The sequence below is a fragment of the Harpia harpyja genome, chromosome 4 (assembly GCF_026419915.1).
Source record: "Harpia harpyja isolate bHarHar1 chromosome 4, bHarHar1 primary haplotype, whole genome shotgun sequence".
Lineage (NCBI taxonomy): Eukaryota > Metazoa > Chordata > Aves > Accipitriformes > Accipitridae > Harpia > Harpia harpyja.
In genome coordinates this window covers 16,655,903-16,681,192 of record NC_068943.1, presented here as the reverse complement: position 1 = coordinate 16,681,192, position 25,290 = coordinate 16,655,903, and the positions used below count along the sequence as shown (strand labels likewise).

Here is a 25,290-nt window from a genome sequence, read left to right as displayed (position 1 = left end):
ATGCTTGTACAGTTCTTGCTGCAGTGTAGGTACTTCTGGGAGGTACTCGCAAGGCAAAGTTTACTGAGGGAGTCTCGAGATGTCTAAAATCACCCCAGGGGTGCTTAAATCTAGGAATGTGCTCTGAGTTAGTGCCAGGAGAAATCAGTCTTTCTCTAGGGAGTCTGAAGAGAGAAATCTGCTTAGGCTAAAAATTGTCGTTGCAGAAGCCCTGACCCCCATGACAGTAATGATAATGGTAATAGTATCTATAGCAAACATCTATGTCATTTTACCCATTTTCCTAGAAGTAACTATGGTTAGTACTTCTTAATTTGACTCTAGGTTGGTGTTGAACCTTAATTTTACATGAGGATATGTATTCTGAATACTTTTATTATATTTGGCAGTCACTTAAACCTCTATCAGAACTTTTCTTAATCCTAAAATGTCATGATTTTTTTCTCCTGTTTGGTGTTTTAGAAGTATGAAAAACCTATCTTACAGTATATTTTATTTTTGAAGGGTTTTGTATCTCTTCTCTGCTTTGGGTAATAGTGTTAACACTTTCTCATAATAAGCACATAACTGTGACACCTGCTATATTTATCCAAAAGCCACAGGGGACCTGGAGGGTAAGTGCTGCTTTTGACCTTGATTTGAGCCTAACTTTTAGCTTTTTCCAGTCTGATTCAATTTTGGCAGCAGGTATACTTGTGCAAAGAAAAAGGAATGTGGCATCTTGGAACAGGGTGTCAAGAGTCAGAAACTGTAGACAGAGAAGCTCTCTTGCAAAACCCTCCTGTCAGAGGTTTAACCTGTGAATAAAGAAGGCAAGTAGATACAGTCGTAGGGGGAACTATAATGTGTTTATGGGTGTTTCTTGGATGCAGGGAAAATTCAGGACTAACTAATAAGGTTAGAAAACATGTAGTTTAGGGTTAATGTTTGAATTATTTTATCTTTTTTGTGTTATGATAAATGATCACGAGAGTTGTATCCCAACAGACACGTGTATTTGAATTCTACCTGGTATGTAATTATTATCCTATACTGTTAGGAGAAGGATGGGAAACTGTCCTTCTGTGAGACTGTTACTTACCAAATGGATCCCTTACTCTTTATGCTGACCTCCCTTGCAGATGGTAATGTAAAAAAAAAAAAAAAAAAAAAAAATTATGTATGCTACCAGAAAATTTAAATTTAGGAAATGTAATTAGCTATATTTTTCCCCCAGCCACCTGTTCTCCTGAGCAAAAATTTACATCTTTGATTCAAATTTTTGCTAGCATATCTGGTTAGCAGTATAGTACATGTCCACTTAGGAGAACTGTCGTACATCCTGTGTGGCATGTGGAAATGAAGTTTTCTTTTATTAACTGGAGCAAAACCCTAGCTAACTTCTCTGAAGTAGTGCACTAACCACTAGATAATAGTCTTTTTTTTTGTTTTACCTCTAGTCCAATGAATAGACTAAAGGAATAGGATGTCTTCAGCAGAAGAGCATGAGAGCACCTTGTGTAGTAGCTGAGCTCTGATCTGCAAGGGGAGTTGAGCTAATACCTGTTCTTTAAATCAAGCAGAGAAGGGATAAGTATCCTTGTTCCTCATCCTGGAGGAATCCCCTAAGCGTGGACTTACAGAGTGAAAGGGCAAAGGCACCCTTCATCTTCCTCCATTTTGTGAATGGCAGCTGAGCCTTTCTTGAAATCTATATTAAAAAATCTGTTTTATTCTCTAAAATAATCCTTTCAACGTTTTTCTTTTTTTAAATAAATTTGTTTACACTATGGCTGAATGTTTGCCCTGATTGTTACATATTTGTGAAGAGTTTTAGTTGATGTGATTTTATTTTAATTTTTTTTTCTGGAATGTCACTTTTACTACTGTCACCTCCCATCTTTTATTCAACTCCTGAGACCAAAGCTGCAGAAAGGGAGCCAGTCCAACAGAGTTCCGTGGGACTGCTGTGATTGCAATGACTCAGCTCCTGTTCTGAATGCACAGGAAGATAAATACGATGGCTCTGACGATCTTAGACCTACCAGTACAAAGACACAAAGACTCAAAAGATCACAAAGCAGCTGTTGTTTTCTAAGGGATGAAAACAGCACTTCCAAAAGAGAGGAGGCACTGCTATCATTGGGGTGTTGAAACTGCTTTTGGTTGATTGAACTGGAGACGTCTAAAGTACAGTTGCAAGAGATTAGGGAGATTTATTTCTGCACAGAAAAGCCCTGTTAGGTTAACTGGTTTTGAAAACAGGCCTCCTTCTCAGACTGAAGTTAAGAAAATACATGAGTTCTATACTTTTTTGCTATGTAGAAAGCAGCTTGCTGACAAGATCAAAGCTTCTCCTGTTCTTAGTAGCCTTGAAGGGTATGCTTGTATATAGAGCATATACAGGCACACAGAAGACCTCACCCTTCCTGTGTTATCAAAATGTAAGCAGACCCTAAGAGTTGATCCTGTCAATGCATACAACCTGTCTATACCACGCAGAGGCATGCCAAGCAGCCTAGCTCCAATGCATCCACACGCTGCAGCACAGTGCTGCATGGATAATATACATCGGTATAGCTGTCACTTGGATCCAACTTGAATGAATGTCATGATATTCCTTTTATTTCAACTTTTAGGTCGTGTCTTCTCTAGCTACCGTACGTGTCTCTGTTTCTGTGTGTTAAACGTGCTATAAGTGCTTTCAAGATAAGGTTCATACTACTTTATTTTAGCCATCTTAAACTTCAGGCTTGAAATCAGGGACTAGTTGAAAAACAGGTATTTCCAGAGCATGCGATCTCTCTTCCTCCAGTGACAGGGAGGGACAGAGAGGAGCATAGTTGGTTAGGTATGACTGGAGGTCAAATTTAAACATTGAAAACTAGTGGAGGTGAATACAGACCATAGAGTTTATTAAAGACAGAGGACATGCTGCATTTTGCAAAACGTTCTTCCTCCACCTTTCCCCTCCTGTGTGTCTAAAATCCAGATTGGCTTCCATACCATAGCTTTTGTAAGAATTTTTAGTCATCAAACAAAATTAATTTTCAGCCTCTACTTATGCTGTGGCAAACTGGAATTAATTCTGTTGAAAGCAGGCCTTCCACCGCTGTAAAATTAACCTGAGACAGGAATCAAGTGAAGTGTCTCCAGTCTTATGGTAGGAGGGGAGGTAACTAAATAAATAGTATTAAAAAAATTATCTTTTGTAATTACATCTCATGTACTAGATGGAAGTAGTAGAAAACTTATAGTAGTAGAAATGTAGTAGGAAAAATACCATGTTGATCCAAAACCTATTGAAATCACTGGAAGTCTCTACCTGTCTTTCTCGTGGTTTGTGCATTGTCCTTGTGTTAGTTAGGAATAGTTAGGAACTATTTTGCCTACTAATTGTATGCTATGTGGGATGAATGTCAAATAACTTTGAGAGGAGTCTTCTGCTTTATGTTTGAGGTTAAAAATATGATAAGCTGAGATTCAGTATTTATTGGTTCCCACGTGACTGAAAATACAGTAAGTTCATGCTCGTGATTTGGCTGGGAGTGATCAGTACAAACTGTTTAAAACTCTGGAGCTTGATTCCCCATAGTTGGAGATTTTCCTTGAGGAGGACTTTGCAAAGCTTGCCTAGACGCCATGGGGTTCTTCTGACGCACATTATAGAGCTACACATGGTATTCTTGCCATTGTACAAGTGTCAGGAAGGTCAGGTCTGTGGTGGAGACCTGAATGCAGCATAGTTTTGTTCATCAAGAATGTGAAAAGATGTGAATCCATGACCTGCTTTGGCAGAAGTCCCTGGTATATACATATGTTTGTTCTGGAAATTTTTCCTTGTATTGTTACAACTTCTTTAGTTCATGGCAATGCCTGTAGAGTGTTGGCATAAAGAACAGCTTACCTCAGTGGCATAAGAGTCATTTATAGGTCCTACTATACTGTATTGGCAAAATACCCCTGCACCAACAGGCTTACTTGGTCTTTAAGTAATTCAAAGAATTGAGTGGATGTGTGGAGTTCACTGGTTTGGGGAAACAAGTATCTTTGAGCTACGAGAGAGATGCCCAAGAAAAGCATCATTAGCATAGGTACTAGTTCAAGGAGTGATCTGACAGAGAACTGTCCAAAAATGAATTTAGCTTTACCAGCTTTTACTGTAACTGAAAAAGAATATCATTGCACCTACATGACTTGTACAAGGGTGGATGAAGCCCCTCTGTGAATAGGGGACATGAAACTACTTCTCAGTCTCCGTGGATACTGAGGCAAACTCCACACATAAGGGTAGCCCCAAGGGACAGAGCTGTGTGGCTGGGGAAGAGGAGAACCTGTAACAAGAGTCACATACCCAATATGTGTACCAGATGGATTAGCAGCTTGAAAGACTGCTCCTGCATAATAGATAACCATGTCCAAAGAAGTGGCAGGCCAGTTTTCTCTAAGTCAACTTTACCACCAGATACTTTTTAGGATGATGAAGTGCTTACTTAAGTGTACAGATTTATGATTATGGGCCCATATTACAAGCAACACCCTCACTCCAACATGCATTATTAAGCTTATGTATGATACTAGGTTTCTCTCTTCATTGATCCAGAATCTCGGCTGGTGAGGGTGGTGAGTTAGAGGGTTCAGCACGGCCCAGGGGACATGCCTGGGAAGGTTTGTAAAGCTACAGCTTCCCAGCTCCTTTCTGTAAAGTGGTTTGCAGTCTCTCAAACCAGGAACTCTGGTAACTACTCTCCATCTCAAAGTGGAATGACCCGTCCTTGTGATGGGGCACAAGGAATTTCTGCCTTCTCTCCTGGTTGAGGCAGTTTAATTAACATTTTTGTTGAATATCTTGATTAGATTATGGGCCTGGCTTTAGACTTCAAACTTTCTTTGTTTCTTTACAGCAGACCTGAAAATTAGTGACATAACGACACATTTTATACAGAAATTGGAAATACTAACTGTGTATATTCTTAGCTGTATATAACCTTTGCACAAGGACAACTGTAAAATACAAACCCTACAAGCAACCTGATTTCAGGTGGGGTTGTCAAGACTGCACCTCCTTCCCCCTCCACGAGTGTATGTCATTGATCCCATCACAGTTAAAGGCACCTCTCTGAGAGATGATGGCAGTGTGGCAGTTGTGAGTTGGAGAAAACAGATTTAGGTCCTCCTTCTATTTTTGATAATGCCATGCTCCACAGAACCGTGGTGTTAATAATCTAGCACCGTAGCTATCAAACTGCTGGTCATCAATGCTTTACTGTGCAAGAGCTGCATCCTGGGCAAGCATCTCTGATGAGGATGCTGCAAGTGTTGAATTATGGAGGCTGTGGAGGTGACTCCTGCAGCTGCATACTCCTCACTGCTGCTTGTCTGCAGACGTTCCCTTCACTCCTTCAGACCTAGAGAGAACATGTCATACTGGTCTGTGGAGCAAACGTCCACTGGATTGAAAAGGTATGAGTTATATGGCAGAGAAAGGTTGCCAGGGCTCTGCAAGCAGTAGGCAGTGAAGACATGTCCTGAGACCCAGGCACGCTATTTCTCAGACCTGGGAGATGCTTCAGATCTGAAAGCCAGCATTTAAAGAAAAGGACAAAAAGATTGTTTTCTGTTAAAAATTTAGTTGTTTTTACTATTTGTGGAGTATTGTGGCAAACGGAGCATTTAAAGCAGTGCCAAGTGATTGCAAAATATGCTTCCCACAGTACTCTGTGGGATTTTGCTGTACCACTCTGTCACTGAAATACAGACAAAGCAGTTACCAAAGGTAATGAATTCAAGAAGGAAAAAAAGGTTGTGATGAGTTTCACAATGCTTATGCGATGAGCATGAGAGTTCAGATTTTGCTTGTGATGACGTTAGAGAATACAAATGTCTCTTTCACAACAGTAATGTTGGAGTGTGTGTAATCAATGATAGACCTGTGTTTTATAAAGGAAGATGTAAACTATTTCACAATTTGTCATCCACAGTGTTTTCCCTTTGGATTAACAGGCAGTAAGTAAAATGTGATTCACGCTGATCATGATGCTCAGACGACATTAAAGCGGCAGATGTGTCATGACTTCTGACACAGCTCTGCTTAAATCTAATGCTTTGCCATGCCATAGACTGTAGTAGCAATGTCTGTGTGAAGACACCTGTTTCACATTAGAGGAGTGAAGCCACCACTCAAATTAGTATGGTGTGGAGCTTTCTGGAAGGTTATTTGAACTATTTGAAACCAGATTAGTTACAACCACCAGGCTGGGTGCAGTCAGCTGCTAGTGAAGGTATGTTTGTTGTGGAAGAGACATTAGTTTCTTGCCACAGTCCTACCTTTCTCTGGGTAGATGCACCAGCTTCCTCAGAGCTTCTTCAGGGCTCCTGGACACTCTGCTCTACTGTATGGTGTAAACAAAACTAAAAGTCTCTTGTGGATCCACTACATTTGGAATAAGATGATCTTAGATTGCTGTGGTTGAGTCTTCCTCTCATCCCTTTACAGAGGAATGTAACCTGCTTTCTCTTTGGCAGGGTTATATGTCCTGTTCTGACTTCATTTGTGCCTGCAGGAATTGCTGCCCCTTCAGATCTACTAGCTGAGATGATTAGATGATGGCTTCCTTGCCCATTTCAGTCAGTAGGTGCTGGGTGAGCCTAACCAAAGAGCCAGTAATGTACAACCAGAACCAGCAGAGGCAGGAGGTCTATGCAGCTGGCACAGCAAGAGTTGGAGGAAGGTGTTTCTGTAGCTTTATGTGCATTGTCTGTGCATCATGGTGATAGATCTTTACCCTTTGAGTGACATTGTAAGGTGGTTACTATTTTGCTCCCTTTTTTGTTGCTGATCATTAAAATACAATGAAAGTGCCGTTGGTTTGCTCTGCACTGTATGTGTAAGCAAACACTCAGCATCAGACATGGAGTTCATCTCACCTGCCTTTACACACATCATGGAGGCTGTGCTCTGACAAGCGTTTCTTCTGGAGGCAATGTTGGCTTCAGCAGCCCCACGTTCCTGCTGCTGTTTTCTGCTTCTCCATCTTTCCCTTAAATGCCCTGGTACAACTGGGCTCCATCTTCCTGGTAAAGGGGATTGAGGAACTCTTCCTTGTTTAAAAAAAAAAAAATTAATGAAAAGCTCTTTTTAGTGCAGATTGGGTAATTGATCTGATTTAGCATGAAGTCTTGCAAGGACGGTTGTACTTGCTGGTACAGTGTACTAGTACAGCCGAGAGGATGGCATGGGGAGGATTGGGGTAAAGCATTAGCCTGGAGGAAGGTAGCAAGGGCTTCCCTTTCAACTGGAACTGCTGCTGGCAAAGATATTCAACAACTTTAATTGGATATCTACAGCTGTTTCAGTAGGGTGGATGCAAGCATTGCAATGCTCTAGCGCTGCAGAAGAGTTGTCTTTATCAGTTGCTTAGAAAAAGGGAAAACTGAGTGCAGCCTCTGAAATCTGTTTTTAAGATCTGTTTATTGTTCTCTGTAATGAATGCTGTCAGAGTGAGTTTTGTTTGAATATATGCAGAGATCTGTATCGGAGCCAGTCACACTGGGCTGCCTTTGCAGGCAGTGCAGACAAACAGGCACAGCTCATGTCCTTTTAAAGTGGAGGTGAGTTGAATTGTGCCCCGTCCTTTCTCTTGGAGTGTATTGTGTCCTGTGGTGACTAGGTCAGCCATCAATGTCTATACATAACAGCATCTTCATTGTGTCTGTGACACAGGATCCAGTGTCCAAAAGCGCCATCAATAGATACTGGAAGAGGGTGAGAATACCAGGAAATAGTTTACACCCTCCCAGCTGTATTTCCAGTTCAGAGACTGACTGAACCAGACGTGAACTCTGATTTATATGTGATTTATTACCCTTTGGTAGATTCCTCTTCTGTGAATTTGTGTAGTCTTCCCATGTAAATTTTTGCATTCACAGTGCCCTTTGGTAAGAATTCCTTACTTTGGAAGGCTCCTAATTCCATTTGAAGGCTTCTAAAATTAAATGGGGTAAACACTCTCCTCAATGAATGAAATGCTAATACTTTGGCAGAAGAATCTGGGGCTGTATATTTTGTTCTGGGTTACCTTATGTAGTAGTACATGAGAATGAGTATTCTTCTCAGAAAGGTAGATCTTATTTCAAACTAGCTGAAATGTGAGAGCTTGTATGCTCGTGGGTTCTGGTTAAGCATCCACCAAACGGAATGAAAATGCATCAGACTGGCAGTTTATATAAAATAGCACTTGCTGAGGGAGGGAACAGACGTTTGAGCCCTAGGTCATGCCTGGGGCTTAATACTTCAGCATAATATTTGGCCAATTTCTCGAAAAAGGGAAGCTGGGAAGCCAAGTTTGGCTATTACCTCTGTTCAGAAAATTTGCTTTTGCACCTGTGCGTGCAGGGAGAGTTGTACACCCAGAAGGAAAATGAATGCTGAGACAATTAGATTTTTCACAAAGCCTCTGTGCTTGTCTGTTTATATAGCTTGTTCAGTAAAAAGTTTGCCTTAAAAAAAAGAGGCAAGTCAAAAAAAAAAAAAAGACGACAAAAAACCAAACCCTCCAAAGCACATAGCTAAGGTGCAGTATCCTTTTTTGCAGGAGTTTTGTAGCAGGTAGCTCATACCTCTCAATTCAGTTTCCTTTGTAGTCTTTTGAATACTTTGATGTCATAAAATAATTTTTATGACAAAGTTGGGTCGGAGAATGGTGGCTAGAATCTCCCTGCCCTTCAGCACGCTGCAGCTGGAAGGCAGTGTGGTCATTTTTCCAGTACGTAATGTGTCTGAAGACAATTTTCAGGTCAGCCTTTCACTGAATTATGTTGAAATACAGTAGGTGTGCATCTGTCTCAGAAAATATATAAAGCTTCCCTGCTCACACTGATAGGTAATCATTGGCACAACTGGAATGTGTCAGACAAGCTGTGTCATTCCTGAATCTTACTTAGCTTTACATTTTTGTCACCAATTGCAGTATGCCAAACGCCACTGCTGATTGCAGTGCTTTGCTGTGCTAGCTGAAAGTCCTAGAAACTACTGCAATTTAGGTAGGCTTTCCGACTGTACCTTTAAAAGAGGTCTATGCTATTTTTGCTGGGGCAGCTCTTGAGGTATATGAATTGTTGCAATTCTATATACCAAACAGTTGTATACCAATACATACCAACTGAACTGCTTTCTCATTCTACACTAATATTAGATCCTTTTATATCATTTTTCAAAAAGGACTTGCTTTATGTGAATGAATTAGGAAACAAACTTTTTCAGGTACTCCCAGTTCTCACATACTCTTAAAACTGACATTCTTTTTCAGTTTTCCTAGGCTTAGAGGAAAGTGGGCAATCTTGATTAATTTTCTCTGGTCCTCCTAATCTATCACTGTGTGTCCATGTGGTGGGTTGACCCTGGCTGGATGCCAGGTGCCCACCAAAGCTGCTCTGTCGCTCCCCTCCTCAGCTGGACAGGGGGGAGAAAATATAATGAAAGGCTTGTGGGTTGAGATAAGGACAGGGAGAGATCACTCATCAATTACCGTCATGGGGAAAACAGACTCGACTTGGGGAAAATTAATTTAATTTATTGCCAATCAAAATCAGAGTAGGATAATAAGAAATAAAACTAAATCTTAAAACACCTTTCCCCCACCTCTCCCTCCTTCCCGGGCTCAACTCCACTCCTGAATTCTCTACCTCCTACCCCTCTAGCAGCACAGGGGGACAGGGACAGTTGTTTTCATTAGACATTCGAAGCTGAGCTCGATTTGCTTTTTATTATTTTAAAATAGCATGAGATGAGTATTTAATCTCTTTTTTACTTTACATGGCAATCCTGTATACTGACTATTAAAACTACTGTGAAAACTTAGAATTTTGTAGAGAAATTCCATTTGTGCAAAAGACGATGAAATAAAGCCATTTCATTGCTATTTAGTTTCTCTCTAGCTGACCTATGTTAAGAGCTTGAGAAGCCATAGGATTTAGTGTAGAAAACCAAAACCAAAGAGAAATGCTGGCATATATTTGTTCAGTTATTGTAGTCTAATTATGGAGGTTGAAGGTTCAAGGGTAAGGATGTACACTAAGCTGTATTTTGGAGACCCCTATTTACTGACTCTTGAAAGGAGTCCCCTTGTGCAGTCTACATTTAGGGAGTTTCTCTCTGTTATCATTGCAGCTGGGGAAGAGAGGGTGCTTTACCTCTCTCGACCAAGAAATCAAGGGATAGAAACAACGTACAAGCCCCATGAGCGTTTTGTGAGCTGTGTGTGGCAGCAGGGAAACGGTTTTGGGCAACGAGAGATTCAGTGTGACTGAAAATGTGAATTAAGCATATGAAGTGTGGCTCTGTGCTGATGGCAAAGTTTCCACCACTAGTGGTGGAGCTACAGCTGTGGTTAGGAAACCATACGTGCTGGAACAAGCTGTTGAGATGACCATGGCTGATGGCTGTGGGAGACTGGAACTAGGAGTGTGCTGCTGGAAAAGTCAGGAAGTTCACTGTACAGTAACATTCAACAAGATGGGAACAGGTGCCTGCCCCAGGCTAACTTCCAGTTTTACAGGTACAACTCAGTACTCTTACTCACAGTAACTAGAGCTGAAAACATTGCTGTCTTGGGCCTGGAACTTGTGATCTTGTAACTAATAAAACCACAATTTTTTCAAAAAAGTAATTTTTTAGGACTTGTAGTTGCAAAGGAAAGCTTTGAAGCACTGGGTTCAAATAAACCCTGGAAGATGTTACAGTCCTTCTCTTTTGAGCACAGAAACTGGACGCCTCACCCCATGAAGTAGACCTAAGGGTTGTACATACTTCTAAGGTCCATGTATTTGGGAGCTACTGAGGTACTTGAAAGACAGTATCTACTTAGGCTTTGCTTTGAAAACTTAACTACCTGAAGATCCCTTCCTGGGTGGGGACACCACGAAGTTGGGTGCAGTTGAGTATCTAGCACCGCTCTTCTACCTCAGACTGCTTCAAGTTCTTACAGGAGCTCTGGGTTTTCCAGGGACCTGAGTAAATCTCTTCAGGCTGGTGACTAGTAGGAGCCCACATTTCTCACTTCTTGAGGAAGCGTCCCGACAACGGCACTATTAAGCGAGTAGTGGGAGCTACCTTCATCTCTTCTTCCTCTGGCTGTCTTTTCAAGCACGTTAGATACTTACCTGTTCCCAGATGTACATCCGACTGCAGAAGTAGTTTTCAGACTCTGAATCACTGTTTTACAGGGACCAAAACCAAAGGTTAAAGACCTGTCTTTGGGAGGAAGGTGTTAGATACGCCTCACTGAGGTGATACCTCTTAGCTGGTTTAGACATTCTTATCTACAGTAAGGAGAGGGTTTTGAATTCCCTTCTAGCACTCTTGAATTTCTCCAGTGATTAACAAAATACTTCTGTTTCCCATGCAGGACTGTGCATTTTACTCCTGAGGGAGATATTTTGCTTTTAAGTGTGGCTGCTGTGCAACCGTGCATATGCAGAATGCACCAGTGAAGTGGTTTGGGTTTCCTGCTCTAAAGAAAGTATGTCGGCAGGAAAGTGCTGTGTGTTTAAAACTTGCAGTTTTGAACTTGCTGGATTGACAGTATTGTAAATATTCCTCCAATGTTGGCTCAAGAGGGGGTTTGTTCAGGCTGTGTAATTAGTACCCCTATTCAAATGTCTGCATATATGCAATTTAATTTATTTTTAGCTTGAGCTTAAAAAGTATTTTTGACTCTGGCCTGAAGGCCTATATAAAACTTAAGCTAATTGAGTGGAAAACAAGCTAGATAACGCCTCAGGTAATTTAGTATGTTTAGTCAGTACTACAACACAATTATTTATGACTTTATTGTTTTCTGTCTTTATAGCAAAGAAGTACTTTTTATTTGTGTTGCTTAGAGCTGAAAGTAAGTTCCTGTTCTGGCAAACTGAGTTCACTGAGTTTCATAATGGAGTTATGAGAATAGAAGGTGTATAAAAAGTTCATGTACTTCTTTTGGTTTCTTGGAAACCCTGGTATCCTTAGCTAATATAACCTCCTAGGGATATCTGATTCATCAAGTAGAGGACCTGTACTTGTTCTACCCCTGTTCACATTAGTGTAACCTCATAAAATTAAAACAATGTAATGAGAACCTATGCTGGTTTTTACTGCTTGTCCCAGCTTATGAATGTTCCCATTAATTTGAACAGCAAATTTTGTCTTCACTTTCAAAACCACACTTCTATATATATTTAGAAATTGCATACCTTATGTAGCTTAAATGAAAAACTGCTTTCAGTAAAGCAATTGCTTTAGATATTGTACAGCATGCTGTGGTTTTGCAGGGTGCTCTGTTCCTTTTGAGCCATTCAATTCTGTAGATGTTTACTTGTTCAGGATTTCATGTGAAATTTTCCATCAGTTCTTATCAAATGCTGATTATTCACAGGAGTGTGGTGAATATTTGTGTTTATGTAGTTGCTCATATTTTTCTATGTGAGTTACTATTCTTGTCTATTTTAGCATTTTGATATCTCCAGGGAAGTTATAAAAATAAGGTCTTAATTTTTAAACCTTCAGTTGTGTTAGTAAATATTTTAAAGTTATGAACAGGCTGCTTGTTGCTGATTTTATTTTTTAAAGGAAAGGTTTTGCTTGATTGCTTATGTAGTCATTTTGACAAGTCCTTTTTTAAAATACTAGAGTAGACATTGTGTAATGCAGTATGTTATCAGCAGTCTAGTAACAAAGAATTGATCAAAACCACGGAAATCATACCTGAAAAGTTAGGCACTTCCAATCTAACTGTAGACTTGGATGACTGGGACAATTTGTGCTTATTGTATTATAGAATATTAGGTTCAACAGTTTCATGCTTCAATAAGTCAAATTATTAATGTGTTTAACTCTCTGCCGTCAATATATCAAATGGATTTTTTGGCTTCTTTTCTCTTGATGGTTCTTCAGATGCCCCTGCTTTCCTTTCCATGGCTGATACTCTTTATTCCTCCAGTGCATCTTCAGTATAAGGTACTCAGAGCAAGATTGTTCATGTTTCTATTCAACTGCAAAGGTTAGACACTTCCCTTGTTTTTAAAGGGTACTTGAGTTTCTTAATTCATCTGTGAGCAACTGGAGTTGGGGCTTTAAGAAGAAGCTACAAATATTGTAAAATTCAGAGCTTAACAGCTGGGCTTTTAAACTTAAAATAAAGCTCTTAACAACATTGTCTCATCCATGCATACCATAGTGGTGTTTTATCGTGCTAACCAGGGCAGTCTCAGAATCAGTCTGGAGCAAAATAACTATCCTAAAATGACTATCCATTGCACAATTTTGGGATTTTACAAATTATACCTTAATTTACATATTTGCCTAGATGTCTGTAGCACTTGCTTCCTACACACCTTTTTACATTTTTGGCATTAGCACAAGACTTCAGTAAGTCTAATTTTGCTGTCTTTGTTAATACTGTAAAAGTACTCAATATGTACTTTGATATTTCCATTTGCAACTTAATGAAAACAGTTTTCAATATTTGATCCTAAACAATGGAGTTAATCATATGCCTAAAAAGAGTCAATCCTTTGCTGACACTTAAACACTGTGAAGTTTTATTTTAGGCAACATGGCAGAAGTTCTAGAATTGGGGATATTTTACATTGGTATATCTAGAGATTTAGCATATAGGGAGATGAGTGTAAATAGAGTTTCTTGGCTTCTTCGTCCATTTTTCCTTGAGAACACATACTATTTGAAAGAGGAGTTTGAAATCTGGTTTGCTGTAAATACTAATTGTATTCTTCATGTGGGTTCTTGCTTTCATAGTCACGATAACTGTTGCTTTGTGCTCAGTGGGCCAGCTCACAGCAGTTATTGTAGAGAATAATGAATGATGTTTATTTGTGCTGTATGGTTGACCACATCTGGGGGTGAGAACACGCTGGCAGCTAATTGTCCTGGCAAGTGATCAGGCTGCTATAAAACACGATCTTGTGTTAGGCAGAAAAATAAAATCTCAAGGAACTGTAATCCTTTGGTCCTTACTGATGGTTTCTAGTGGAAATGACAAACATTAGCTGTGGATATGATATTGAGATCTACTCTATCGCATGCATTTCTTTCAATGAATGCCTCAAATCAATGTGCAGTTATTGGTGAGTTAATCTCATCCCCAGCGATTTGTGTTAATTACTAGTTTACAGAGTTGTGTCCATCTGTGTTTGCTTCCCTTTTTGTCCGGAACACTTGTGTGCTTGACTTTTGAACTGATCACGTTGGTGAATGTTAAGGACAAATAGCCCCGCTGGGAAGTCTGTGTCGCGTTGCTTGGCATCGAGCCATTTCCTAGAAGTGGTGCTGATGCTGCTCCTAGTTAGGATCTCAGACCTTTAGGTTTCTTTCAGCTTGGAGGAACGAGAATCATCAAAAATGAGGGAATTGCAATAATTCTTTGATGAGGGGACAGCACAGATCACAGTTTGAATTTTTGTATCTTACTAATGTGTAGTTTAGCTCCCTCCCACAGGGACTGAGCCCTGCAGGTACTCGCCTTCTCCGGCAGACTGCTTGGTGCTGGTGCTGGAACCAGGCAGTTGCCTTCGCTCCAAGCTTAGTAGCGATAGTGGGAAGAGTAGGAAAGGTTGCTTATTCCTTACAAACCCAGGAGTATCTTTGAGTGGGTCAAAGCAAAAGGAATAGAGGGGAAATAGCATCTTTTGGACTGATCATGAACCGATTACTCCAAAAGGTTGCAAGGATGTGATTGACAGCCCACCAAAGAAATACGCTTCCCTGCTGTTCTCATGGCCTCTCGGTGTTGATGTTAGCAAGGAGGAATAAAGTTCCTATGTCCTGCTAAATCATTTCGGTGGCAGTGAGGTTTTAAAATAGAGAGAGCCTGAATATTTGAATATGTGTGTTTAAAACGGCTGGATCAACAGGTCCAAATAACATGGCAGATTTGTGGTATTAACTAGCCATGTGATGGAGAGTAGCTTTTGAGGGCTTTGGGGCCCTTCTAGTTGTGAAAACCGGTTTGCGGCATCTTACATCGCAAAGTCCACCTGCTAAGCGTCAAGGTTATGCCATTGATTTCTAAGCTAGGTGTAGATATGTTCCTAGCTCCCTCCCTTGTGGCACCGTACATGACATATGTCAGGACAAAATAGATTCTAACACAAATAAACATGCGATACTATCATTTGTTTTTCATTGGTACAAACTTTGCTTGTATCTGAATGGGTTCTCTGAAATTTACGTTTTTTAAATTTTGCCTTTTCCTTCTACTTAAAACAACTTTATCTCTAATATTTATTTATTTTCTGAAGAGCATGTGGATATTGTTTATTTTGCCTTTTGAACGCATGTTAAAAAACAGGCGAACCAAAGGACAGTTGGATTCATATTTTACTGGATGAGCTAAAAAATGTAAATTAAATAAACCTTTCTCTTTTTTTGCCTATTCTGAGCTCTTTCTGATGTTACTGAGCAGACCAGATGCCTTGCAAGCTTATTGTAAGCAATATGTAGAAAAAGAGGTGCCCTGCTTTATTATTTGGTTGATCCTCCAAAAACACTGAAAAAAATTTCATGCTTATGTAATCAGGAATTTGATGCTGTAAAAAAAGAAGGGGAAATATGGTAGCTTAAAAGCTTGCTATGGGATTACAGTTGTTTTTAGCACTTGATGGTTAAGCGTCTTTTACTGCTGTGTCTCTGAACTCCCATAACTGCTAATTTAACTGCTAATTCAATTGTGTGATGATTGATTGCCATGAACAATTCCTTGAAAAACACTACAAATTTCATCTGTGTTTCTCTATTAACTGTAGTGGTTTTTACTTCCTCTGTTACTTTGTGTGTTGGCACCCAGTGATATACGTGATGAATAGATACCAAAATGGTGTATACATAGAAAATGGTAAACAAGACATATCTGCTAGAAAACTTTCTGGAGCATACTTTTACATGTAGAAGGCTCTGCTGATCCTGGTTTGCTGCTGAACTTGGGCCATTATTTTCCTTTTGCCATAAGTAAAAAATGTATAGTGAACAGGTTAAGATGAGATTATTTTTCTCTCTAACAGCACTATTCTATTTATAACTATAAATCTTTTTTTTCCCCCTCCTCCCTGGCATCTGTAACAGCTAGCCGATGGCGGAACCTCTTCTCTACACCTGTCTCCTTGGCTTTTCCCTATAGTCCTGTTGCGAGACTCACCCCATATACCAATGGCTTTAATAGTCCCAGCTTCTCTAAAACCTCCAGTAAAGCAATACTAACACCTGAACGGACAGGTAATGCTTATCTTTTTATTGATTTGCAGTGCTTGCAGAATTGCTTAATTTAATCTAATCTTGCTAGCATTTAACAGCAATACACTGTTCAGATGATTGTATATAGACTCTCATCTCAGAGGGAGATTTTTTAAAAATTACCTAAAATGTGGCAATTAACTAGTAGTGTAGTTTATCTTCTGTGTTACACAGCATGTTATAGGAAAGTGATGGTAGTAAACAGAGCCTATTTCTCAGCAATGGTTTACCTGAGAGTATAGTTGCAACTGTGTCAGCTTAAACAGTCCCCAGCTTTGTCTGCCCTTTATTGCTCATTTGTGCCCCACTGTGCCCCTTCCTTATGTCTACAGAAACATCTGTGCAGCTGTGTAATGAAGTTGCAGGGAGAATTTCTCTATAATAAAAATAGCCAGAAGAATCATGGCTGTTTTCAAGCTGGCATTGTCGCTACTATCCAAGATTTATTTTGTTTGCCACTGATTTTCAGGGGACATAGGAGTTTTAGGAAAAAATGCAAACTTTCTTCTATAGGCTGTAAATTGCAAAGAGTTGCATTTTTCCTTCTTCGCTACAGGTGTCAGGAGTCAATTTATATTGTGACTTCTCTTAAGCTGCAGTGGCGGTAGAGAAAATAATCTTCTGGGGAAGAAGCATTAACGTTTTATTGCTGGCAGGAGCAGGTGTGGTCTAAGCAAGTTAGCATCAGTGTCACACTGATCTGTGCGCAATTTTCTTTACAACGTGTGAAATCAGTGCAGAAAGCCCTGTTAGGGATATGGCACTGCAGGTGAGATACAGCTCCAGACTGAACGCCTGGTGTACGTGTCTGTCTGAGCAAGATGTCTAAGCTCCCCTATTCAGTGGGATGTAGTTTAGTCCCTAATGAAGGCATCTCATGCTATTTGAGATACCCTCAGGTATCTCGTCTAGCTTCCCACTGCTGCTCCAATAGGGCACAGCTGTTACTACCTCTGCAAAACCTCAAGCACCACTGTAACTTGCAAATTTTGAAAAGCAAACACATTACCCCTTGCCATCCTTCCAAAGCAAAGTAATCCCCTGTGTGTCCTTTGCTGTTGGAGGTATTATTAGAGGGCAGCTAAATTTAGGATGAATTTTAGGTGGCTGCTTTGAGCAGTGCTAGAGGATGCAAACACATCTGTGGTACAAGCACAGCTGATGAGCCATAGTCGCAGCCATTCTTGCCCTGCAGGCTGTGGGCCTCTGGTGGTCCAGAGGATATTAGAAAGTGATTTACTGTTTTATCTGAATAATTTTTCTTTAAAGTTGGGTAACAGCTAGCTTATGCAACTAATTGCAGTTGAGTTTGTGTTTTACTGTCATGCAGGGTAAAAGTAGAATCCAGAGCCCTTTCCAAAAAGTAGCTCTGTGAGGGAGGCAATGCTTTCTCTGTTGTTGCACAATGTTCAGTCTTAATTGTTATTGTCATTGATTTATCTGATGATTATAAACAATTAAAAAAAAACCAGTAAAATTTAGGTAAATGGCTCTGATATGGAATCTGAGTACTGAGCAGAAGTTGGTGACATACACACTTACTTTTCAGAACAGAGTAGGGAGAACCACAGTCCCATAAGAAGGATTCAAATGCAGATGTGTTTAGACTATGCTAACTAATCTGAGCTGTATCAGAACTGTATTGGGTAAATTATTCATTGTCTGGGCTATGTGATGCTATTTTGGGAACAAGCAGAGGAATTCCTGATCCATTACTACAATTACTACTTCTCAGGAGTATCAAAGCCCTTTGCTAATTGTTAGTGGATTGCACTACACTTCTGAAAGTTTTTATCTGGTATACAGAAAAAATTTGAAGTTGCTATAACATAAAGGGCTGATAGTCATGAATGAAAGACATCCAGACGTATTCACAGACTAAAGGTTATGTTTTCTTACATAGGTTACATTTCTAGGAGTTCCCCTTTGAGCCCACAGTCATCAATAGACAGCGAACTGAGCACCTCGGAGCTGGAGGATGATTCCATCTCCATGGGATACAAGCTGCAGGACCTTACCGACGTTCAGATCATGGCTCGTCTACAGGAGGAGAGTAGGTGGCTTTTTTTCATTTTTCAAAATAGTCTGAGAAAGATTTCCCGTAACAGTCAAAACTGCTCCAGTCTGGTCTCAGTCAAGTGGATCTTTCTCAAACAGTGTCGCCTCTCGAGTGACGGGTGGAAAAACACCTCACCTGCATGGAGAAGGTGAGCATGTTGTTGGGTTCAGGTAAATGGTACTGGATCTTTCAAAGCTTGATGCTTACATTTTTCTGAATCCCAACTGGTAGCTCCATACCTGTTGAGTACCTGTTGAGTAGATTTATAATGTCTTACCATATTAATTAATTAAAATAATTTTATTTCTGTGGAAGGAAGAGGCGAAAGCATTTTTCTCATGCATATGTTTCATGAGAAAGGTAAAAATAAGCAGCGTTCTTGGATTTCTTTGCCTCTACTTTGATTTTCTTAATTGTCAGATGAATTTTGAGATTAGTTCCCCTTTAAATCCTGAATTGGGGCATTTAAATTTAACATTTTGGTTTCAGAGTAGTGATTATGCACAAATCTGAGCCCAAAAGCTTGTTTGACATAGACCATAGTTTGGCTTGATAGTAATTTTTGGAAAATGTCTTTATTCATAAATAAAGGGCATTTGACTTAGAAGTCACTCAGTAAGTGCAGTATCTTTCTCACTTCCTATTAGTGCCAAGTGAGATATCAAGGAGGAGATGATGAGATGAAAACCAAGAGAAATTCAGAGGTGGTGACTGAAGGAAAATGCTAAGTAATAAGTGATTAAATAAAAATAAAATGTGAAGAAAAAATTAGAGCTGCAATCTGCCTGCAGCAACCAGACTGAGCAGGCTGGAGTGATCACTTGTCAGCAGTCGAACTTGCTGAGCATCTGGTAGCGCTTGTTATGTTCAGCAGAGAGATTAGCAAGTGTGAGACTTTCCAAGATAGCTGAATTCTCAGCTAGCAAATGTGTGTGGTCACAGCTTGGAAAATTTCTGATATTACGTGAAAGTTGTAATAATTTAAGAAAAAAAAATTTATGAATATCAAAGATCCAAAGGATTGCATTACTTAAATGACAGCTATGCTCATCTCCCTCAGAGTGAGGTTTAAAAAAAGACAAAAGACTTCAGGTACTTAGCTCTTTAAGGAATCAGGTCATTGGTAAACTGGAAGGGAAAACACTGTTTTTCTTCTAATCTATGTCAGGTGTAATAGTTGTATCTCATCCTTGCAGTAGCAGCTGGTACAGAATGTTTGAGCACGTGACGGTTGTTGTCCACTTAATCCCGTGGAAAGTGATGGTATTATACGTGCATGCAGGCACGCTCTCTTCATGGCCACGAATAGAAACTCCCCTCGAGGAGGGGCGGGAAAGCATGTTAAGAAGTTTCCGTTATGAAGCAAAGACATCTGCCAAAGCTGAGAGCTTTTTGTAAATCCAGGAAAGTTGTCATCCGCAGCTGTTGGTGGAGTTACTCGGCTCCTGGAAATGCAATGTACACCCCCCTTTTCCCTGGCTACTGTGCAGCTGGAAAAAGGGGGGATGTACAAGGGATGTGAATGTTTCCCTCTCTTGCTTGACCCGGAGCAAACATGCTTTTCTGGGGCAGTGCTAACAGTGGGATGGTTTTCAAAACCTGGTGCTCTGAGAAGGGGGTGGTAGGATGCATACCTGTCTAAAACACAGCTGTGTTACCACTAAGCCTTGTCCATGAGATGGTTGCTAGCAGGAACTAATTCTGGTTCAGGGAGGTTGGAGAGCCAGAATATTTACATGGGTTATTAGTTCAGGAAATGAAGTTGTCAGCATTTTCGTTGCGTGTATATAAAAGTTTAATAGCAATAACTTGGAAAACTAATAGAGTGAGTGTTAATTCCTCTAATTAAAGGTGTTTAAAAGTTAAAAACTTGATACTCATGTAGTCTTTCTATTGGCAGAGAAATAGGTGCCTCCTGAAGGCAATTCATCTTATGTTAAGAGAGGTGTCTAAGACATCTCACAGGTACTGCATTTTGGAGATGCCTGTGTTCTTTTTTTTAATTTTTTATTAAAAATGGATCTCGAGGGAAATAATTCAGGCTCAGATGCTGAAAGATAGACAGCGAAAGTTAGATCAGATGAATCCTACCTCAGATCTTCAGCCTGGTGACACTGTAAATCCAATTCTTGCTGTAAAATCGTGTCTACTTACCTGCTTAGTTTTCAAGATTGAAGTGCATGTTAAGAGTTAATCACTTAGCAGAAGCCAAATCATCCTCTTCTTGGAATTTACAGGCCTTAGGCAAGATTATGCTTCAACTTCAGCATCTGTGTCAAGGCACAGTTCAAGCGTCTCTCTGCATGCGGGAAAGAAAGGGACATGCGGTGACCAGGAATACGATCGCTATAGTCTTGAGGACGAGGAAGAGTTTGACCACCTCCCACCTCCGCAGCCACGGCTGACTCGCTGCTCCCCCTTCCAGAGAGGAATTCCTCACTCACAGACTTTCTCCAGTATCCGGGACTGCAGGAGGAGCCCCACCTCCCCACACTTCCCTTCAAATACTTACCAGCAGCCCTACTACTCTCCGCAAGCCCAAACTCCAGAGCAGCAACCAAATAGGATTAATGGAGGTGGGTTGCATGCTTTTCTGAGAAGTGGTCTTTTCTCTGTGCAAAGTGCCAGTGCCATGTTAAAGATCAAGTTATGTCAACAGAGTGAAGTGTGTTTAGTGTGTGATGGCTAGATCGGTCTGTGAATTGTGACAAGCAATTTAAGCCTGTGCAAATGATTGAGGTATGTTATTGTTAAGTAATTTCCTACAAAATGTAATCTGTGACCTGGTCATGAAAGTTGTTGCTTTAGTCTGGTTTAAAGTGCTGCAAGGATAACCACAAGTGAAGAAAGAAGAAAAAGGAAAGAAGAGCATCTTTTAGCAGGCTAATAGTTGGTTAGAAGAACTGATTGGGCTTTCGAGCTTGGCCTAGGCATGTCCATTGTGGATACAGTAAAATACAAAATAGGGTTGTCAGATTTTCAATCCCTTTCTTATTCCTGACTTTGCTGTTAATGCAGCTATGCTGTGAATCCGCAATGAGTGCTTACGGCAGGGGTCAACACTCTGCTCCTGTTCCAGGTCTGGTAGGGCAGACTGTTAAAGTAGTGGGAGATAATGTCACTCCCAAACTATCTTGAGCCGTTGCTCCTTTTTGCACTGCATCTGAGATGTATTCCAGAGTCTCTGGAATATTTGTGTCTCAGTACTTACTCAAAACTTAAGTTTCCCTCCATTGTTGCTGTTACCTTCCTTTCATTCCTTATTATGATCACAATTTTCTTCCTCCTGCTGCCTCTTACTTTCCTATTCCTTCAGTCTTTTCCCCAAGCTAATTCAAAACAGTTTTCTGTCAGGGACTTGTTCGTAACATTACAGGTTACAGCTCACCCTTGGGCAAGAAAATAAATGTGTTCTTCAAAACAACACAAAGTTGCTATTTATAGAGCACTACAGGTATGCATGTTGCTTTCCTGACACATAAGACATGACAGGTTGGTGCCAAAAGCACTTGCATTCAAAGTAAGACGTGGCATGGAAGTGTAATCGACAAGTGGCAGTACATAAAGAAAGCTGACGCTAACAGAGGGTAGAGCAACGTGGGTGTTTGTTGGTACAGCATATATGCCATATCAATGTCAACGTTATTTTTCTTCCTGGTGAGGTACAAGAACAGGACAGCACTGATGGGCTTGCAGAAATGTTGGGGAGATAGAAAGGAAGGTTATGGGGGATTTTTGGTTCAGGAATAAGGGCAGGATGTGGTGCTGCGATCTTTTTATATGGTCCCCAAATGCTTTTTCAATGATATTTTCGTATTCCATGTCAGTGGAACTTAAGTATTAGATTCCTACATAGAAACCTCAGAAAGTACTTACAGGGCACTGAAAACACTAGACTCCTATTTTATTAACTAGAAAGTGTATAAACGTAAAAGGCCACCAGTTTTACAACCTAGTTGCCTTTTTCTCAAAAACTTTCATGTGTTGGATAACCTGTTCGGTGTTGCTCAAAAGGTGGACACACATGACTTCAGTTACCTGTTTGCTGGGATGGCAGACAATCCTATAATAGCCAGTAGCACTATCTTTAGAGGGGAATTATCTTTTCAGCTTCTGCACCTTCAGCCTCTGACTCATGCAGCACTGATCCACATAGGTGGCAAATACTGATGTTTACAAACGTTTTACTTTGGCTGTGTTCTGTTGGCAGACAAGGAGTCAAGTGTTCACTGTGTTGAGTATGTGTTCACTGTATTGAGTATGTCTGAGTAGTATTACAACATCTTCTAATCGGCGCTTCTCATCATCTTGGCAACAGTTCCATTGTCTTTCAAGAACTCCTACACATTGAAATGGAGGTAGACTGCAAAATAAGAATTTGTGTGAAGCTCAATATGATGGATGGTGTGTTCCACACTGTTAGAGTTTACCAAGGCAAATGAGAAAGAGGGGTGTGATAGATGGAAGGGCTAAACTGTTTAGTTACTGCTTTCAATGTATGTGGACAGCATCATCCATAATTAATCAAAATCGCACATACCACATGCTGTGCTGCTCTCGGCCATTCCAACAGTCTTCCCAAATCTCTCTTCCTCTTTCCCCAAAGAGTTCACTTCTGTTCTTGTATGTGCAGTCAACAGTCTGGTCTCTGGTTCGTCTGATCATTCAGAGAGCTCTCCATAAGAGAAGAGTAAGTGGGAAGTAACAGTTGAACTTTGGCACTCAGTCTGGGGTGAAAAAACAGGGTTTAGCTTTGACACAATGTCTCCCCAAAAGTAGGCTATGTGTTTAGCTCAAGTACAATTTTTTGCCTTTAGGAGCAAATGGTATGAGGGATGCTGTCCTACCTGCTTTTAGTGAAGTTTGTTTAGTATGGTACGCAAGTTGAGGTACTTACTCTAACTTGACTACCTGTACTGTAACAAATATGCTGAAGGTGTGATAAACTTGGAAAACTTCAATAATTCTTTTAAGAGTATAATATTGGTTGCCTGATGAGGAGCGCCTATGTTTAGGTGCTGCGATGTGGGTGTCCACATGTGTCTGAAGGGCCCAATTCAGCTGCCCACATACAAGCACTTAGCACTGTACGAGGTACTTTGATGCACCCTGCTTGGCTTCACCGTCGCCATGTGTCAGTGCTGTTTAGATGCTGTAGACACCCCGGGGTCTCTCAAATGGCGTGAGGTACCTGTACGTAGGCGCTGACTTGCACACTAGGTGTCTAGTCTCTCACTATAACCGATGGTCTCCTTGTTCTCCATCCACAAGATTGCATTTTAGGTAGCAGAGAGGTTGTCTGGGCTTTCTGGCACCCTTGTAATCTTCTGCCTGTGCTTGGGGTGAGAATGCTCTCACAGATGTTGTCCAGCTGTGTTGGAGGCCATAATTTTGAACTCACACATTGTTCTTGCCAATGTATTGTAGCAAAGTGCTGCCCTGCTGTGATTTTGACACTCTGCCCTGTTTTAAACTGCTGGATACCTATTTCAAAATAAAATACCATACATCCGTTTTGAAATACCACACCATCTAGCCCCCACTCTCAGGTCCAGGTTCTTTCTCTTGCCTTATCCCACCCATGTCTGAGTGAATGGTACCAGTCCCGTTTACTGCCAGTCCCCAACAGCTTGCTGTACTGAAAGGCTCCTGGTGAACACTAGCATAAAGAGGCAGATGCATGCAAATGTAAATACATTAAGATGTGAAATTTGTTAAGGTGTGTTTGAGGTGTATTTGGGGCCACTTGTAGAACAGGCTGTAGGCATATCTGTTACCTCTTAAACAACATTTTTGCAGCCATCACCTGTAGTCTGTGTATGTTATCTTTGCTTTCTACTAAGTTTTATTTCCAATTCTGGCAAGAATACACTAATAGAAAAGCTTTGCATGAAATCTGCTTTTTTATTTCGTTATTTAATTACATCCTCTCCGAAATCAGCTGAATTGTCTGTAATGACGAGTTACATTAGAAAAATTCCGTCTCTGAACTTTTTAAGGCATTCTGGTTTTCAGGGATTTTGTAATTGGTTAGTGGGTCAGAAATAGATCATTTAAAGAAGATCTGAGAGACAGGAGGTGAATAGCTTTTGAATATCTGTTGCAGTTAGCTAAAGTGAGTCCGTCTAGTTAGTGTGTGTGTTATAATTTAACAAAGCTTTTAATATGTTGGCAATGGAAACATTTATGTTTATACCTCTCTCCCCTTCCTCTAATTTGAAGAAATTCATGGTTAACAACTTAAAATGTTGCTAACTGTTAATATCAAAAACACTTAGTAATTTTTATATAAGAAATACCACCAAATTTCATAAAACAAAGCTGTTTTCTGCTTTATGGTGTCCATAAATGTACACTTTTTTTTTTTTTTTTTTTTTTTTTTTACTGTGACACATAAGTAATCTCTTTCATTTTAACTTTTTTAAAAATATTTTTTATTTCTGTTTGGTCACTTTATTCTTTTTGAATAGATGTTAATATCTATGCCCTTTATTACTTCTGATTTTCTGAAAACATAAGTAACAGAACTATAGTGCTGTGAAATCATCCAGAGTAGTCAAAATCCAGGATAGACAAGATGCTGAAAGTGGGATTGATTTTCTTGTGTTCAGGCCCACTTTCCAGCTCTTGAGATAAGCTTACTCATAAAGTTTTATCCTGGCACCCCTTACTTCATGTGGATTCTAAAGTGTCCATTTTTATAATACCTGAAAATTGGAAACTTTGTGTTTTGGATGAATTATTCCAGCTAAAGGAGGAGTTTATTACAATGCAGTAAGAAGGGGCAGATGAAAAATACATCCTTCATTGAGTAGCAGTGCATGCAAGCTGGTTAATTTCAATGTATATTTTCCATTACCTTTTCATGTTGATTTTTAAGTTTTTAGCTTGGTTGATACCTTCATAAACAGGCCACAGATACCATTCACTTGAAAAATTTTGCTTTTATTTTCCAGAAATTACTAGTTAT

The 25,290-nt window shown here is 40.1% G+C and overlaps 1 protein-coding gene across 4 annotated transcripts in view; it reads left to right on the top strand.

Annotated features, from left to right (window-relative positions):
- The window catches only part of SLAIN1 (SLAIN motif family member 1), a 53,546-nt gene that overhangs the window by 14,981 nt on the left and 13,275 nt on the right, over positions 1–25,290 (top strand). For 3 of the 4 annotated variants that reach the window (XM_052785927.1, XM_052785928.1, XM_052785930.1), the window contains exons 3-5: positions 16,094–16,243; positions 18,165–18,314; positions 20,558–20,896. In XM_052785927.1, the coding sequence (XP_052641887.1) occupies positions 16,094–16,243; positions 18,165–18,314; positions 20,558–20,896 (639 nt within the window). The remainder of the gene's footprint in view (positions 1–16,093; positions 16,244–18,164; positions 18,315–20,557; positions 20,897–25,290) is intronic. The other variant, XM_052785929.1, reaches the window with a different exon arrangement.